The sequence below is a fragment of the Vigna unguiculata genome, chromosome 6 (assembly GCF_004118075.2).
Source record: "Vigna unguiculata cultivar IT97K-499-35 chromosome 6, ASM411807v1, whole genome shotgun sequence".
Lineage (NCBI taxonomy): Eukaryota > Viridiplantae > Streptophyta > Magnoliopsida > Fabales > Fabaceae > Vigna > Vigna unguiculata.
In genome coordinates, this window is record NC_040284.1 from 24,717,668 (window position 1) to 24,734,413 (window position 16,746).

Here is a 16,746-nt window from a genome sequence, read left to right on the forward strand (position 1 = left end):
TGTCTCTGCGACAAACTCGCTAACAAAGTCCTCTAACTTTTTCTATGCAGAAAGAGATATAAATAAAAGCTAATAGATATTAAATTTATGATTAAATTTTAGTTGCAGCAGAGTGTAGGTCAAGCCACTCTCTGACATAAATATTTGATTTTGATTATAGAGTTAAGAAAAACGAGGAAGATTGGCCAATAGTCAATAGCATAGAGTGTACAAGTCAGCGAAGAAAACGGATGTGGCGAGACAAGGTTTGCAGGAAGAAAGCATAGTCAAACCAAGCACCCATGAGTCAAACACGACACTAGTATTTCTAGACCTTACATCTCACTATTATTAATGCTAAACACATATTTCTTCTTTATCATTCAAGCCCAGGTTTCATAATTTTTAAAATAGCCGTTACAAAAAATCAATACAATTTCTTCTGTAACCCTTTCCGATTGAATGATAATAAAAAATAACTCTATAGTAGGTGCTTGCATTTTTTGTTAAATTTGAAATTACTTTTCTTAGAATCAAAATGGCTTATGTAAGAAATTGTATCTGTATATATTTTGTAGAACAGATAAAAATAAATATATATGATAATAGTTTTAACGTGATAAATTACAGTAATATAGTTCCAGGTAGAAGTGGCATGAGTTTTTTCTTAGGTTTGTTATTTGTCACATTTGAAGAAAAACAAATCTATTACTATTAATTACATTTTAAAAGTTGTCAATGGTATTTATTGTTATTTTCTAAATTATAATCGCAGTCAATAAAAAAAGAGAAATAATAAACACAAAAATAAGTCAAAGCAATGAATAAAAATAAAAATAAAAATTATTTTCATTGTATATACTAACCCATCTCAAAAATCATAAATAAATACAATTGTAGTGTTTACACAACTTTAACTTATTTTAAATAAAGAAATTGATTACTCTTTTGAATATAAATATTATAATCTTAAATGAGCCATGAAAAAGAGACTAAAAAAAAGATAAACACCGAAGACTATTGTCAAACATTGAGCTGTAACAGAAGAGATATTTGTCAAAGATAGCGGTTTTGAGGTGTGAAGAAGAACAGGGAAGAAGAGTGCAAAACACGGTGTGGGGCTCGTGAAATAAATTATTATCCCAACTTTGACTTTAACCCTATTTGTTTTCAACTTAGAAAATCATTTTACTACTGTTTTAACAGCAAAAAGTGTAAAACCCACGTCTTAATTAATAAACCAAAACTAAATTTTACTTCAAAGTTAAACCTACCACGCACTTCCAATACCAATGCATTTATACCAACCAAACCAATACCCATGGATAAAAATGTCACATTTTTAGACTTTTTCTTAATCCTTTTCAAAAATTTATTACTGTGTTTTCAAAGTTTGGCAATGGCATTGAATTTGAAGTGTTTGAGCATGAAGTGGGTTAGGATTAGGAAGTGGGGGGGCCTGTGTTAGGAGGAAAAGTTTGAAAAAGAGTGAGAAGAGATTGATTAGTAAACAGAAGAAGAAGAAGAAGAGCACATGACATGACATGCCAAAATGTGCTTGTTTCCTTCCATAATACGACACTGATGTCCCCTTCTCTTATCTCATTATTTTTTTCATCCACAACTTATAACTAAACTCACACCAATCAAACAATGGAGTTGCCCCACGTGAGCATCCCTCTATGCATGCGTAATTCATGGAATTGGATGTTTTCACAGTAATGTGCATCGGGCAGTTAAATTATGGCATTCTCACCTATACCACACTCCCAAAACCAAATTCATTCATTTCAACGTAACATTTGTACCACCCTTTTCAACTGCATTTCACACATCTAATCACGCAAAAAAGGGAAATGCATTATATCTATACACCGACACCCATTTATGTCCACCTCTCACCTTTCTTTCACCGATTCTTTATATGCATTTTTTCAATACATACAAAAGCTTCTAACAATATCTACATAAAACAAAAATCCACATTCTAGTTCAAACAACTTTCATTTTCACTCTTTCACTTTCTATCCTTCCATCCAAACAACACTCATTCATTCTTGTTTCTATACTCTGAAAGTTTGAGGCCTCTACCACATTATCCTATCCAGCTGCTACAGAAACGCAGAGCAACAAGTCCAGATTCTGACAGTGACTGTGTCTAAGTTGGATAGTTTGGAGTTTAGGCCCAAGACAATTTGGGTTGACTATTCCTTTGTGGTCCATGTGTTACGGAGTTCAACCACCCACCATTTCTATAAATTCTTATGTACTCTCAACAATATTTTAACCATTAACTCATAAGCTATGATGCATTATTTGGATGCCCTTTACTTTTTCCTGAAAAAAATTAACTAGGAGTATAAATTCTTCAAGACTCAAACGTACTATACTACCGGAAAAGAAAAGCAAGAACACAAATGTCTCATCAACCGCATCAGAAGTCACTCCAAAGTCTCATTACAGCCAAAAAGGATGCTTGCATTATCAATTTTATAACAGAGAGAACAGAAAAGCAAAGTACAAGAAAAACTGAGATGGAAAAACTATGTATTAAACTAATTAAAAAGTATGGTTGACATGACATTAAGAATTATAAAAATTAACAAGCTTGAGATTTTAAGGATATAAAACTTAGTGAATGCTTTTTATTTCAATGATTTGAGAAAGAATAAGGGGTTCAGGAGGGAAAAAATTGACGTTGAATACATAAAAGGTGCCAGATGTACAGCTAATAGCTTCTAAATGGACGTTCAAACGTGTGTAGATCAAACACGAATGAAACTGTATGCAAATACAATAGTCTGCATATATACAACAATGATAATTGTGTTTACATATATTTGAAAAGTAAAGAGAAAATTAAGACGATCAAAAAGATTTTGATGCCAATGTTTCTTGAACATGGTTTTCAGACTTATCTTAGTTTCCTTATGGGCAAGGCATTCCCAAAGAGCTTCCCTACTTCTCTGGCTTCCATTTTGAGGCCATTAAGTACCTCCATTTCTTCTTTTGAAAGTCCTTTCAAGAAGTTTTCCTCATCTTCTTGAAATACTTTGAACCCTTCTGCCAACTTCTGAAACAATGTGACTTCCGTTTTCCCCACCTTCTCCACCTCTTCTTCTAACTGTTCAACTTCCCTCACAATGGTCTCCTCTCCTTCCTCTACCTTTTTCTCCAACCTTTCCACCAGGGAAGGCTCTGGTCCACATGTGTTATCTGTCTTGATGAATTTGCTAAAGTCTCTTCCTACATTCTTTGCTGCTCTTTCAAGTTCAGGAACTATAGATTCTGGCAAAACTGCACTTCTTGTGTACACTACAGCACCTCCATAACCATCCCATGCATCGTTTCTGCCTCGGTAGTATACAAATACGTAGTCATCTGGTTTATTCTCAATCTTTGATGACAAAATATACCTGCATATACATGTCATTGCTCGTAAGTTGGTGAAGTTTACAGAAGACTCCTGAATCCAAATATATTGCAATGTAAAACGAATTAAGGTGTGCGCACGTAAAAGGAACAGCAGCATGTTGTATTCTTTTTCTCAACTTGGAAAGTAACATTTACTTCCTTCAAACAATTAAATTTCATTTAAATAGCAAAACATGCAGAGTGTGTGGTAACTACTACTTTTAAAATATTTAGTTTCCCCTATAATATCTTACTCGTGTGGTCTTGGTCTTGATTGATTAGTCCTATCACCCATTTGAATTATTGGACCAAAGCGTTAACATTCATCTTTGAAGTTGAACGAGAGTTATTGGGCGTGCATGCACGACAGACTTTCGTATTTTGAGCTTATATCATTTAATTTAAACTCAAGTGTGATATCCTTTTGGATTCATTGGTGATTGCTACGAGAGGTCTAAAGATTTGGATTCAAACCTCTCCTTCTTTTCTGAATTTGTTTGCAAAAATAATTACGCCTGAACTAAATCTGATTGGTATCGAAATTCAATTCAGAGTTTAGTTTTTACAGACTAGACTAACAAATTTGTGGTCTAAGTTAACTGGATCATTCTTAAATCAATGGTGTTGCAAATGCAAATTGGTGTTTTCATTCGTTGATCGAATCAGAGGAGATTTTCCAGTAGATAATTCAACCATTAACAATAATTGGATACAGAATAATTATAGTGATATGATGAATTCTACCACGTGTGTGAATTACTGAATTTCTTGAGTGGAGCTTTTCATATCACCTAAATTTCTATTCAAATTTTGTTTGCTAAATTTTAATCTACTTACGATGGTCACAACCCCCATTTCTAACTTCCCTAACTTAACTACTAAACTCAATTAATGGAAGAATGACTTAGGCGGTGCCTGAGACTACAAGTAGGAAGCTGATTTTGTTTTGGCTCCAGCACAAAGCTCACGTCAATCTAGATATAGTTGCCAATAACTAAACATATCTAGCTATGTAAAAATTAAAGAGCACTTTGAGTATGAAATTACCAGTCATCTTGATAGTGAAGGTACTCGTTGTCATGATTGTAGAGGATCCCAGGATAGGAAGGATCTTGAACAAATTTCTGTTCAGCAGACCTAGTAATAAATCCAGCATCCGGAGTCTGTATTCTCCATGTCAAATTACCCACAAGCTTATTGGATTCTGTGTGGAACTCATGTAATTGGCAGTCAAAGGTATCGAAGGTAGGATTTAAGCCACTAGTGATGAACCATTTGCCACTGAAATCCGCAATGTTGAAGCTATTAACAAGGACATCAGGATTTGGAGCAGGAAATTCTCCCACATCAGATTTCTTAGGTACACATTTCTTCCGTGAGACTGCACACTCATTGAATTCATCAACCACACTGTTTTCAAACAGGTCCCCACATTTAATCTGCGAAAATTAGGAAGAAAAAGAAGCTTCCATGAGCAGGTTTCGGAAAAAAGAAGAATGATGCAGGCATTAGTTTCATGTAAAGCTCAAGACTAACTTGGCATTCAGTCTCATCAGGTCGATTATTGCAAGTTTGAAGACATGCAATATTGGCAGCACAAGATGGGTTTGAAAGACACTTAGCCAGTTCCAACCTGCATATACACAACAGCATGAAATTGGAGGCCTATTGTATAACTTTCCATCATACAGTTAAGATGACATGTAAGGTATATAATATACGTTATCATGGAAGAAATAGCACAATAGAAAGAGCGATCGCATACCTGCAATCCTTCAATAAGCAAGCACAAGTTTTAAGAGCATCAACAGCATCAGCTGATGGAGTGATCATTAAAATTGATACCAATATGCCAGCTACTCCCATCATGCGTAAATTATTCCAATTCCAATCATTGAGAACAACAAGCATTCTATCAGCAACGAATTTGAATATCTGTTGTTATCAAGCAAGGGTTAAGTAAACTCAACATGGACACTGGATATAAAGGTGTTATCTTTAGCAACAAAATTTACATTTTCACAAAAGGGGGAAGCATGATTGCAACAACAATGAAGTAGGATAAATAATAGATAAAGCAGCAGTTACTTACTCGTGGTATTTGTGTAGTAGTAGCTGGTGAAGAATAATCCAACCCTTGGTTGTGTTTCCCCCCTAAACTACAATAAGGTCTTAACAAGCACAAGCGTGTCGGCTTTCTGGCAGGTGAAAACACTTTGAGCACTACCACACGAGGAGCATATTTAAACTCTCTTGTTCTGTGAAACCTTAAATCCCCTCTAACACTAAGACCTGGTTTTACAGATACACCGGGGGTGCTTGTGCCTTCCCCATGGGATAACAACATTGAATGTGCACCCCACGTTGCCATTCATACATACAATACAACAGTATATGTATGTGTATGTCCTCACCTCCAGATTCAATCTGACATACCCAAAAAAACAGAGCATAAATCAGCAAGATCAACAGCTTATAGTTTAGAATGCAGAGTAATATTCGTGGCAAAAAATACTATTTTAAAAACTCTAACACAAAAGGAAAAACATACTGCATACCCAGTAGTTGCCATTAGTCAAGTTCCAAAATTTAGTTAATATATAGTAAAAGTTGTAGTAATTGAGAGCAGAAACAGGATTTATAACGAGCAGAGTGTGAAACATGCCTTGCGGTGTATATGTGGCGAATTGCAGGTACAGTGAAAGAGATAATAGAATAAGAGGATTTAGAAGAGAGAAATGGCGGCGTAGCATAAGAAGAGTTCCGGGGATGGATGAGATGAGATGAGATGGATAAGAAGACGATGGTGTTCGTGTGGACTGCAAACATACCCGTCACTGCACTCTGCAACCACACCGCACACGTCCACGCTTCAATTTGCTTCCAATTTTCTTGCAAATGGACTCAATGTTACAAGTCCAATACCTTCTTTCAAGGCCCACTTCATAATCTTATCACAAAACTATAGTTAAAATCTTCTTTATTATTTTTTTTCTATTTATAATTGTATATCTTCCAATAAAATATTACTGACAAAACAAGAAATTCCCCGGAATCCTATAAATTTGTCGGAATTAGGGATTTTTTGGTCAAACTATGAAATAAACCTTATCTAGTAGGCAGAAATGTTGATAACAGGGAAGAGACAAACCAAAAATATGATTCCTATCGAATCAAAAGAAAGAACTGAGATGGTAAAATACGAAATGTGGTTGCTTACACACGACGGGGCAATGCATGTAAGATGCTTGCTTAAAAACATTTTCTTTGAATTATTTTAAATTAACTAAAATTTATTAAAAACCATATTTTTTTAACTTTTAATTAATATTAAACAATTTACCGGAAGGAATGTGGTAGAAGATATGTTATTAGAATATTTCGTGGGTGCAAATCACAAGACAACAAGAACATAATTAATCCTTCATCAGAAGATCTTAATAATTAATGATGGGTAAATCCTTATCTTTAAGATGTATTATCGAACACATTGTGTTCTGTTACTCCTTTAATTACTACAGAAAGCAGAAGTAACAGCATAGCATAAGCAGTATTGATTATAAAGTAATTAATTGATTAAAAGTGATGATAGTCGGCTAAGGGTAAGATTAAAATATGTTGTTGATGAAAACAAGGGATATAACCCAAGCTGTAATCTAAAGGCAGTGTGTGAGCGAGAATATCCACATCCATAACGGTGTTCACGAAGAAAACTCACACTATATCTTCTCTATTCTACTTTTAGGTTCATCTGCCATCAACGTTACGCTGCTTCACAATGGGCTAACATATAGTTTCCATACAGAGCAAAAGAGGTTCGGTTTGGACATGAAAACAAAAACCCACTTAGCTCTTCACCTTTTGTTTGCACTTCTATTTCTTGCACCACCATTCCCTCACTCCTCCTCACTCCTATTCTCTGCTGCACTCACTGATCCCCAAGGTCAAATCCTTTTCCCTTCTCTTTTCATTCTTTTCTGCATTCTCAAAACTTATATATATGTATAAAACAAACAAACATCTATTCAATTAAATAATAGCTGCCTTTTAATAATGAAATATCAACTTCAGATATTTAAAATTCACAAAAACATGATGATATAGAATAGTAGAACTGTTTAGATATCCCTCTCATCTTACAATTCTTTACTTTACTCATCCTAATTGTTACTGAGATGAATTATTGATTCTATACCACTTCTGTTAAATCCTTGTAATAAGATAGAACATCATTTTCAATCTAAACTCTCAAGACAATAAGTTTATAGTTCTTTCTATTTATGTATTGTCAATCTTAATAGTTTATTAACAATGTCTGACTTTCGATCTGCATTGAATTCCTAAAAATAATGGTTTTTATAAACTATTGATGATACGTATTTCTTGTTGATTAGATGCTTTTTTTGGTGTTAAGTTAGGCATGTCATACACTTATGTTCTGTAAATATGTTATCTAGACATACCAGCCAGATGTAATAAACTAACACAAAATTAGATTACACAATTCAAACTAATAGGAGAGTAAGTGCAGAAGTTAAAACATAGATTGGAAGCATGTAGAGCTTACTGATATATCTAGGTAACATGCATGTGCATGTTATTGATCTCTGTCATAAATAGAATAATACAATTACCTTTGTAGTAGAAACTGGTTGAGGCAGATCATCTAATGATTTTCCAATCAAGTGAGTGGATTGAAAATTTGAGTAGCTTCACAAAGTTGTAGATTGAATGCTGTTTTGGTACAGATTCATGTGTGCTGAAGTTCAACACAAGCCAATATGTGGCAATGGATGAGTGCACCGTAGTGAATGAGCATATTTACATGTGGGGTGAAGACGGGTTCCCGACCACATTGTGCTGTCGAAATGCTCTCACGATTGTGTCGAATGCATTGGCGACACAAGCACTGAGCTCGGGAGGACAAATATTCCTTTCCCAAGATCAATGGCAGCGTTGTTCGCAGTCATTTCACCCGCAACCAGGGTTGTCACTTGATTCATGTGGCTTCGACAACTTGTACCGAGGAAGTTCCATTTGCTCCAGTTTCATTTTGCAGGATGTTAGGACCCTACAACAGTACCAAGACGCATTCGGCAAATGCTCCCACTTCAACCAACCTTTTGGTCCATCTTGTGCAGATTGTACCAGTGGAATATCGAACGTGAGAGATACTTTGTATTCTCAAGTGGACAAACACAACAACGACACTGAAAGAGCCATATGTGGGGTAGCAGCTATTGTTGCTCTTGCAGCTGGCTCACCAAACGATCCTCTCGTCGACAAATTTTTACGATGCTTGCCACCTTCAGCTTCAGGAAACAAGAGTAGTCATCTCATCTCTACCATTTTATTTTTTGAACTTAACATTTTTGTGTAAGTTAGAACAGAACCATGTGAGGGTACTGACAAAAAATGTTTTTGATTCCCCAGAAGGATCTCTGTGGAAAGCCTTGCTGAGTGTGCCAGTAGTTGTGATTGTGATATTGATTGTGGTTATTATGGTGAAATGTTTGTCGAAGAAGAAGGGTCGTAAACCGGTTGACTTGCAAGAGATCACTGCATGGTCTGGATTGTACTGGTTCTGCAAAGGGGAAATTGAGAATGCCATGAATTATGGTGGTCGAAAGATAAGCCTTGGAAGAGGAAGTGCAGGGCAGGTATATAGAGGCGTTCTACCCAGTGGTCAAATCGTGGCCATCAAGCATTTAACAAAGAGTAACACCTCTGAGTCCTTCACTCGTGAAATTGAAGGCCTTTCAAGGCTTCGCCATCCAAACTTGGTTTGTCTCTTTGGCTGCTGCATTGAAGGGGATGAGAGATATTTAGTCTATGAATTTTGTGCAAACGGGAATCTTGCTCAACATCTCTTACGTAATGTCCTCTCACTAAAATAGAACAACTAGACCAAATATTTTATCTAAATCTTTGATTCCCTTAAAATGGTTTATATATGTGTGTGTTGTTCAGGAAGAGATAGTCACTTGACCTGGGAAACAAGAGTGAGAATTTTGAGAGATTGTTCGTTTGCACTCAAGTACCTCCACCATCATATGGAAGGCTGTGTTGTCCATAGAGATATAAAGGTATGTAACACAAGCAATGAAAATTTGGATATGTTGTATATTGCACTTGAAAACAAGAAGCAAATATATGTACTATAGTAATGCCTCTCACTGGTTTTAATTTTATAGCTTACGAACATTCTTTTGACTGAGAAATACCAAGCGAAACTGTCAGATTTTGGACTGTCAAAGGTGATGGGAGTCAAAGAGAGCAAGGTTTTTACCGATGTACGAGGAACCATTGGGTACATGGATCCAGAATACATGAGTAATGCGAAGCTAACGTGTGCCAGTGATGTATACAGTTTTGGTATTGTTGCTTTGCAAATATTGTCTGGACAGAAAGTCATAGAGTTGGATCTTGATGCCAGAGACCAGCTCACAAGGAAGGTACTCGAAAATATGTTCATTATCATATTTACGTGTGATTCAATGAGATAATTTGAAATTTGTTTTGTAGGCAAGAGATGTGAGTATGGGAAAGCGTCCATTGTCTGATTTTGAAGACCCACGGTTAAAAGGAAAGGTTGATAAAGCAGACTTTGAAGCCATCCTACAAATTGCAGTGTTGTGTGTTGCCAAATCAAGCAAAGGTCGACCAACCATTGAGGTTGTTTTTGATGAATTGGACAAGGTCTGCATGGACACAGAAACCAAGATGGTAAATATATATTTGTTAACTTACTCCTAATCTCATTCATTAATGTGCACAAACCCTTTTGTGCTAGTCCAAGGTTTGTGTTTATCAAATTTACAATAGTTTTTTTGGTTGATGCAGAAGGCAAAGAAGGATGAGAGTTCATCATCAAACTCCACCCCCAGCTCCAAATCCTCCAAATCAGCTCCTCTTTGACGTAAAGGGTATTGTGTTGTGTTGTTGTTCTATTCGTTTGTGAGATGAAACATGAAAATGTAGTGTAAATGGAAATTAGAAAATGAAGATATATTACAAGAGATACTGTTTTCAGCATATTACGATGGTACAAAATTGGGATCTCTTTCAATCACCGTGTGTTCTGCTGAACTACTGGTCCAACAAAATGATTCATGTGGTGGGAAGAGAATCAAATCTATTGTGCAATCATCCAGATCTTAGATATATAAAACGTGTTATTTATAGACTTATAGTAATAGCAATTCAAATCCACAACTCTTTTTTTCTTTTGGCTCAATGTATATTTGGATATTTAATAATGAAAGGAACAAAATGGAATAAACATAAATAAGATTGAATTGGATAATCTGTATGACATTCTTGGTGTGTATTAATATCAATTGTTGATGTATTTACGTATATAAACTTATGAATTTAGAATACACAAGCGTTAAGGGAAACACAAGTGTTAGAAGTAAAAAAAATCAGGGTATGAAAGTTTAAAACTATTTTATAACTGTAATTTTTTAATTGAAAAAAAAAATTGTTGTACTACTTTCTCTTCACTCATATTCCATTATCATGTGAGATGTAGAGATTTCACATTTAAGTAAGAAAATCTTGTATTTATCATGGCAATGTGTATCAAGTTGTTTTCAAAAATGGTTGATAAATATATGTGAACCTTGAAAAGATGACATTTTGACCCATGATCTAACATTCTTCTCATATGTGTTACCAAAAAGTGTATATTGAGTCCACCAAATTTCAAGGGATGGATATCCACATCACGACGCAATATTTGATTCTCACATGACAGAAGGAAACACAGTAGAATTGCCAAAATGATTACATAATAAAAACAAAGATCACTATGTCCAATAATGTCAACAATCTTCTATAGAAATTCACAGTTATTGTCTGTCTTTGTTCACGAACTAATGGTAGATACAAAAGAGAAAAAAATCCAAAACCTACTAAGAAATAAGTATATAAGTGTGTAAATATTGGAGGTGTTATATGGTTGTTCGAGATTTTTTGAAAATAGCGGATACCAGATATCGTTATCTTACTTATTTCACTCGACCATACATACTAATGTATAAACAAACATTGACAGAAGTGTACAAAGCATGATATGATGCCGAATTAAGTTGTGATTGCAACCATGCACGCAAGGATAATCGATTTTTATCGTGAATGAACATTTCACTCTTGTTTTTGATAATCTAAATGCATTCATGCATGCATGCTGCTCCTTTCCTTGGACCTTATGCTGCTGCTGCTGCTGCCATTGTCTGAGTGAACAATCTCACTACTAATTTTTGGCCGATTGAAATGTTCCCTTTTGATCCTCTGCTTCCGCTACGGTCAATAACATCGCCACCATCCCACTGCTACTTCAATTGGATCAACCACTTTTCTTCTTCCTCTTTTGCTTTCTGCTCCTCTCATTTAACCAACATTTCTCTTTCCTACTTTTCCTACTGCTTTTGCGGCCGATTCAGACGCCTCCATCATCTAAACATGAATTGCTGCTGCTCTTGCGGCTCGATTTGGAGCAGACTCTCTTTACTGGCTTCAAGACTGTAATCATGTTGGTTTTCATTCTCATAATAATCATACTCACACATTCTGAGTTCTCTTCACTCTCTTGTTATTTTTCACTAACCTGTTTTTTAGCAGATCCACTGTCATCGCTGTCTCCACCGGAGTAGCTACTGTTGTCGGCACCACCCTCTGTATTGGCAGTGGAAAGAAAACTCAGAGCAGTTACAACATCACTCATCAAAGGACGCGCCGCTGCTTCCTCCTGCAAGCACATCGCTGCTATTGCAACAACTTGGTTCAAATCCTTTTCTGGGAAATCATTATTCAAATTTGGATCTGCCATATCTGGATATCTCTTTGGATCCCTAAATATGGGTTGTGCCTGCTCAACATTTTCATACAACAATATATTTTTAAAAGGACAAAACTTTGATACATTACCTCGTATAACATTTCTGTTGTTCATCAATCACAATCAAATCAAACCTTAATTATTGTATTTTTTATTGAAAAACAAAACTAAACTACGAAGAAATGTGTATGAAAACGTGTCTTGTCTTTTTACCACATTTGTTTACTGTTTGGTGGAATTCCTGTAGGAACTATAACTCATTAATGATGTAACGAGAAACACAGTAATTTTTTTTCCCAACAATCATAAATTAGAGAGGTTTTATAGGTATACCCATGAAACTAGGTTTTGCTCATCGTGTGATCTTGTGGTGTCAACCGCGCGCCGTCCGGTAATGAGCTCTAGCAAGACAACTCCAAAACTGTAGACATCTGATTTCAATGTGAGGTTACCTGTTCTTACGTACTCAGGAGCACTGTAACCATAAGTGCCCATAACTCTTGTGGGTACAATGTTCGCTTTATCGTTGCCAGCAAGTTTGGCCAATCCATAATCTGATAGTTTTGCACTGAAATCGTCACCTAGCAAGATGTTTGCAGATTTCAAGTCTCGGTATATAATTGAAGGGTTGGCCTTGTCGTGCAAGTACCACAATCCTTTCGCAGCATGTGATGCTATTTTCATTCTGCTGTACCAATCTAATGGAGGTTCATCTGGTTTCCTCTCTGTTATAGAACCAAACACATGTTTTATTTTACCAAAACTAAGTCAATAAGCACAACAATTGTGTATCAAAGAAACAAGACAAAGATTATATATGTAATGTTGAGATGGAATTAACATACCAAGAAGACGGGCTTCTAAAGAGCCACCTGGCATGAACTCATACACCAGAAGACGTTGATCTCCATCAGCACAATAACCAGTGAGTTTGACGAGGTTTTCATGGTTCAAGAGGCTTAACATCAAAACCTCAACCAGAAATTCCTTACTTCCTTGTACCCCATTTCGGTCAAGTTGCTTCACTGCTACCACCTGGGTTGGGAAACAAAACACAAAATGTGAAATTGAATTTAATTGTTTTTTAAGCACTAAAAATTGAAGGACTTGTGATACGACCTGCCCGGTTGCAGGAATTGTTCCCTTGTAAACTCTGCCAAAGCAACCTTCACCCATCAAACATTCTTGTCGGAAATTCTTCGTCGCGATGGCTAGTTCACGGAACGTGAAATTTTGTGCTTGAATATTTGTAGTGTCAACGTTGTTTGGATCATCTGCCTTTGGTTTTCTTACGTCTACATTTCACCCCAGAGTTTGGTTTTCAATGTTGATTAAACGAATGACATTAAAGGAAGTAATTAAGTAAATTGATCTTACCCGGAGGTTTTGTTGCTATAACGTTTTCTGGTTGTGTGGTCGGTTGCTGCTCCCTCTTGCTATTGCATTTCTTAGTCTTTGAAAAACACGGAAAACAATTCATTCTTGTAAATCTGTGGAAGCAAAAAAACAAAAGGTGAAAGTAGGATTGTGGGTTGGTATATATATATATAGTGTATGTGCAGGTTTTGGTTCCTAAAGAATATTTTCATTCAATCGATGCAAAGGTGAAAATGAAAGCCTCCATGAACTCTGGTTGAATTGAGCAATGGACGGAGGTTCCCCCAAGTGAGATTGAAGGACCCCGCATAAAGGGAGCAGAGGCTATAAATTAAAATGAAAGGGAAACAAACAGCAGAAGGTGAAAGGAGGAAGAGTTAGGCATGCATGTATGAGAGGAATAGCAAAATCATGACGTTTCCTCAGAAGACTCGGAGAGAAAAATGGGGAATTTTGGGTGGACATCATTCTGAGCTGTCTTCCTACAAACCTGGAACTTATATTTCACTTTTACTATTGTCTTCCGATCCAACCATGCATGTCTAACGTTTTCCTTTCGTTAATTATGGTTACATTTTGACTCCTCATCGTTTTTATATTTATTCTTATTCTTATTATTTCACACCTATGCTATACATAGAACAACACAACGCAGTTACATAGAGTTCTTCGATTCAGTCTTTGAAAATGAAGTGAAATTTGTGGTTATATTTGACTACTACTTCATGCTGAATTATAATTTAAATGATTTATATGTGATGAGTGAAAATTAAAATTACTGGCAGCCTTAATATATACGTGACATAGTGATGAACATAAAGTATATTAATATTGTGGTGGGTTGAAAGTGTGTGTAAATGGTATTGAATTTGATGATGCACATGGAACCAAATTTGGGGCACATGATATGAGAAAGCGAAGGAGTAAACACGTCAAAAGAGTTCCCAATTGCAGTAAAGATGTGAATGGAACATAAAGACACTTCCTCTCCTACCTTTAAAGATAGTGTGTACTATATAATTGAGAGTATATTATTAAAGAGTTTTTTGAAATCATTAATATATATGTGACTTTCTATTTATGATATAAATTTAAAAATGAGTGTATAAATTCATAAATTTGTAATACATGATAATTTATTATTCATTCCGGTGATTATAACCTTAACCTTTTAAAAAGAGTAGATTACAGTGAAATTCATTGGGTTTTCTCAAAGTATTTTCATATTCCAATTTTTTTTTTAATTCTAGACAAACTTTCATATTATTTTAAAAGTTTTTTTTTTGCATTATTTTTTTTTTACATTATATATGCAATGATTTACATTAAAAAAATTACATTTAAATCCCATATTAAAGATCGTTGCAAATTGCAATGGTAAAAGAAAGGAAATGTAAAGTGTAATTTGAGATTTTTTTTTCTTAAAAAAAATAATTAATTCATACCTTTTAATATTTTAATATTTTATTCTTTTTTTTAATTTATTATCAAATTGACCACTCTATGTCTCGATCGGGTGATGTATTTAACGGAAAGAGTGAGTTTTTTCAGTATAACTATTTACATAACATACTGCATGTTGTTGTTCTTGAGTGAATAAATACATATATAGTCCAGTTAAATTCATTAAAAGTAATGGAAAAACACATAAAAGTATCACATATATGTTATTTTTTCGATTATTCAAATTTAACGATAGTTGTATTTGAAATTTGTTTGAAAGTATTCAATGATAGGTTTTATAAAAAACTTCTATATAAATATTGGTCAAATTTAAGATTTTGGATCATGTGTATAAAATATCAACTATAAATTATAAATACAGCATTTATAAGAGTTGCTTAAAAATATCTAACATAAAATAATTTTTTAAAATTAAAATAAGGATTTAGATAGCTTGATAAAATCATTTAAAGAAAAATATGAATTCACACTATTTCTTTCATGATAAATTTGCATGTTAAACTATGTTAGATATGAGGTGCATGTGGTGAATATCGAAGGAAGAGGTAGCACGGAAGAGCGTGCCCAGGGTATAACTATCGGAACAGAGCATTATTATGTTAATATTACTTCACCAAATCCATAGCGTATTGTTAAAATGCTAGAAAGTTGTTCGTTGACGTGGATTCTTATACCGACTATGCTTTTATTATGCAATAAAGACGGAAAAACCTTTTCTCTTTATATTTATCCTTTTTCTTACACTCCATTTCAACAAGAAAAACATTAATATATATATATATATAGATAGACATAGATAGATATATGTAAGTGCAATTATCCAATTATACCTTAAAAAGAGATTACATGTATATCAAAAAGCAGTAGTATGGTATAAAGTTCATAACACAATATACACTTCTACTATTACAAAGATAATATATCATATAATGATTTATGTCTATACAAAATTATTCATAATATATATATATATATATATATATATATATATATATATGACTAGATTACAATCGACTTACGTGTATAGATGTGTGAGGTCCGATCTAAAGTTAATTTATGTGTATATATGTGTTGGGTCTGATCTGAAGTTGACCTATGTATAAAGATGAAGGTCCAATTCATAAATCAACAGTTCATCTCCTCTTTCCAAGATAACGACTAAACGATCACATAACCACATTTTTGTGGAGATCGAGATAACTTCGACACACGTCAACTACCTACTGCGATCCAAGAAAAAACTAAAGCAAAAACGATTCAGAGACCTGTATAAAACTAAACAATTACTTTCCAAAGAGGAGAAACAGAAAAAAGGACTGAGAATGGCACAACTACAAAGAAAAAATATCCCTTTGTAAAAACATCTGACAAAAAGGACAAATTGTGATCATTATACACCTCATATTCCTCTTTAGGAGAACAATATATATATATATATATATATATATATATATATATATATATATATATAAATTGTGGTGATAGGCCCAACCTCATTAGATCTCAATCACAAAAATGTCGACTTGATAAACATTTATGGAAGGTTAGACATTTTTATCAAAGAAAATATTATTTTTTGAGAACCATTTTATTAAGAAAGTTACTAAATAGAATTTTTTTTTTATGCAAAAGTAGTTGTTTGTCGGAGTTTATAAAAAAAACCTTTGTTA

The 16,746-nt window shown here is 34.4% G+C and overlaps 3 protein-coding genes across 6 annotated transcripts; 1 reads left to right on the plus strand and 2 right to left on the minus strand.

The window, feature by feature from the left end:
* Positions 1–2,593: 2,593 nt before the first annotated feature.
* On the minus strand, positions 2,594–6,329 carry LOC114186755 (violaxanthin de-epoxidase, chloroplastic). 3 transcript variants are annotated; one of them, XM_028074757.1, is made up of 6 exons: positions 6,059–6,329; positions 5,486–5,820; positions 5,159–5,328; positions 4,930–5,026; positions 4,441–4,832; positions 2,594–3,395 (listed from the first exon to the last, which is right to left on the minus strand). In XM_028074757.1, the coding sequence occupies exons 2-6, from the start codon at positions 5,762–5,764 to the stop codon at positions 2,894–2,896; spliced, it is 1,440 nt and encodes a 479-aa protein (XP_027930558.1). In that variant the 5' UTR covers positions 5,765–5,820; positions 6,059–6,329; the 3' UTR covers positions 2,594–2,893. The 3 variants fall into 3 exon arrangements, with proteins under 3 accessions (XP_027930558.1, XP_027930560.1, XP_027930559.1); XM_028074759.1 differs by having other exon boundaries at positions 2,894–3,395; positions 6,225–6,323; XM_028074758.1 differs by lacking the exon at positions 6,059–6,329 and adding an exon at positions 5,952–5,975 and having other exon boundaries at positions 2,894–3,395.
* A 725-nt stretch (positions 6,330–7,054) lies between these two features.
* Positions 7,055–10,356, plus strand: LOC114187606 (proline-rich receptor-like protein kinase PERK3). The gene is made up of 7 exons (XM_028075895.1): positions 7,055–7,336; positions 8,142–8,720; positions 8,827–9,267; positions 9,364–9,479; positions 9,588–9,848; positions 9,919–10,119; positions 10,237–10,356. Exons 1-7 carry the CDS (start codon positions 7,222–7,224, stop codon positions 10,309–10,311), a joined length of 1,788 nt encoding a protein of 595 aa, XP_027931696.1. The 5' UTR covers positions 7,055–7,221; the 3' UTR covers positions 10,312–10,356.
* An 801-nt stretch (positions 10,357–11,157) lies between these two features.
* LOC114187656 (probable serine/threonine-protein kinase PBL26) lies at positions 11,158–14,069 on the minus strand. Of its 2 annotated transcripts, none has more exons than XM_028075964.1 (6): positions 13,613–14,069; positions 13,355–13,530; positions 13,081–13,270; positions 12,569–12,960; positions 12,005–12,265; positions 11,158–11,907 (listed from the first exon to the last, which is right to left on the minus strand). In XM_028075964.1, the coding sequence occupies exons 1-6, from the start codon at positions 13,713–13,715 to the stop codon at positions 11,905–11,907; spliced, it is 1,125 nt and encodes a 374-aa protein (XP_027931765.1). In that variant the 5' UTR covers positions 13,716–14,069; the 3' UTR covers positions 11,158–11,904. The 2 variants fall into 2 exon arrangements, with proteins under 2 accessions (XP_027931765.1, XP_027931764.1); XM_028075963.1 differs by having other exon boundaries at positions 11,164–11,919.
* Between the last annotated feature and the right edge of the window lie 2,677 nt (positions 14,070–16,746).

Coding starts and splice junctions, on each gene's coding strand:
- LOC114186755 (XM_028074757.1), bottom strand. CDS start 5,764: ATGGCAACGTGGGGTGCACATTCAATGTTGTTATCCCATGGGGAAGGC. Junction 5,329..5,485: donor CTACTACACAAATACCACGA/GTAAGTAACTGC, acceptor TGATAACAACAG/ATATTCAAATTCGTTGCTGA. Junction 4,833..4,929: donor CTGATGAGACTGAATGCCAA/GTTAGTCTTGAG, acceptor TAATTTTCGCAG/ATTAAATGTGGGGACCTGTT.
- LOC114187606 (XM_028075895.1), top strand. CDS start 7,222: ATGAAAACAAAAACCCACTTAGCTCTTCACCTTTTGTTTGCACTTCTA. Junction 7,337..8,141: donor TGCACTCACTGATCCCCAAG/GTCAAATCCTTT, acceptor GTTTTGGTACAG/ATTCATGTGTGCTGAAGTTC. Junction 9,849..9,918: donor GAGACCAGCTCACAAGGAAG/GTACTCGAAAAT, acceptor TTTGTTTTGTAG/GCAAGAGATGTGAGTATGGG.
- LOC114187656 (XM_028075963.1), bottom strand. CDS start 13,715: ATGAATTGTTTTCCGTGTTTTTCAAAGACTAAGAAATGCAATAGCAAG. Junction 13,531..13,612: donor TATAGCAACAAAACCTCCGG/GTAAGATCAATT, acceptor GGTGAAATGTAG/ACGTAAGAAAACCAAAGGCA. Junction 12,266..12,568: donor AGCAAAACCTAGTTTCATGG/GTATACCTATAA, acceptor AATGTTGAGCAG/GCACAACCCATATTTAGGGA.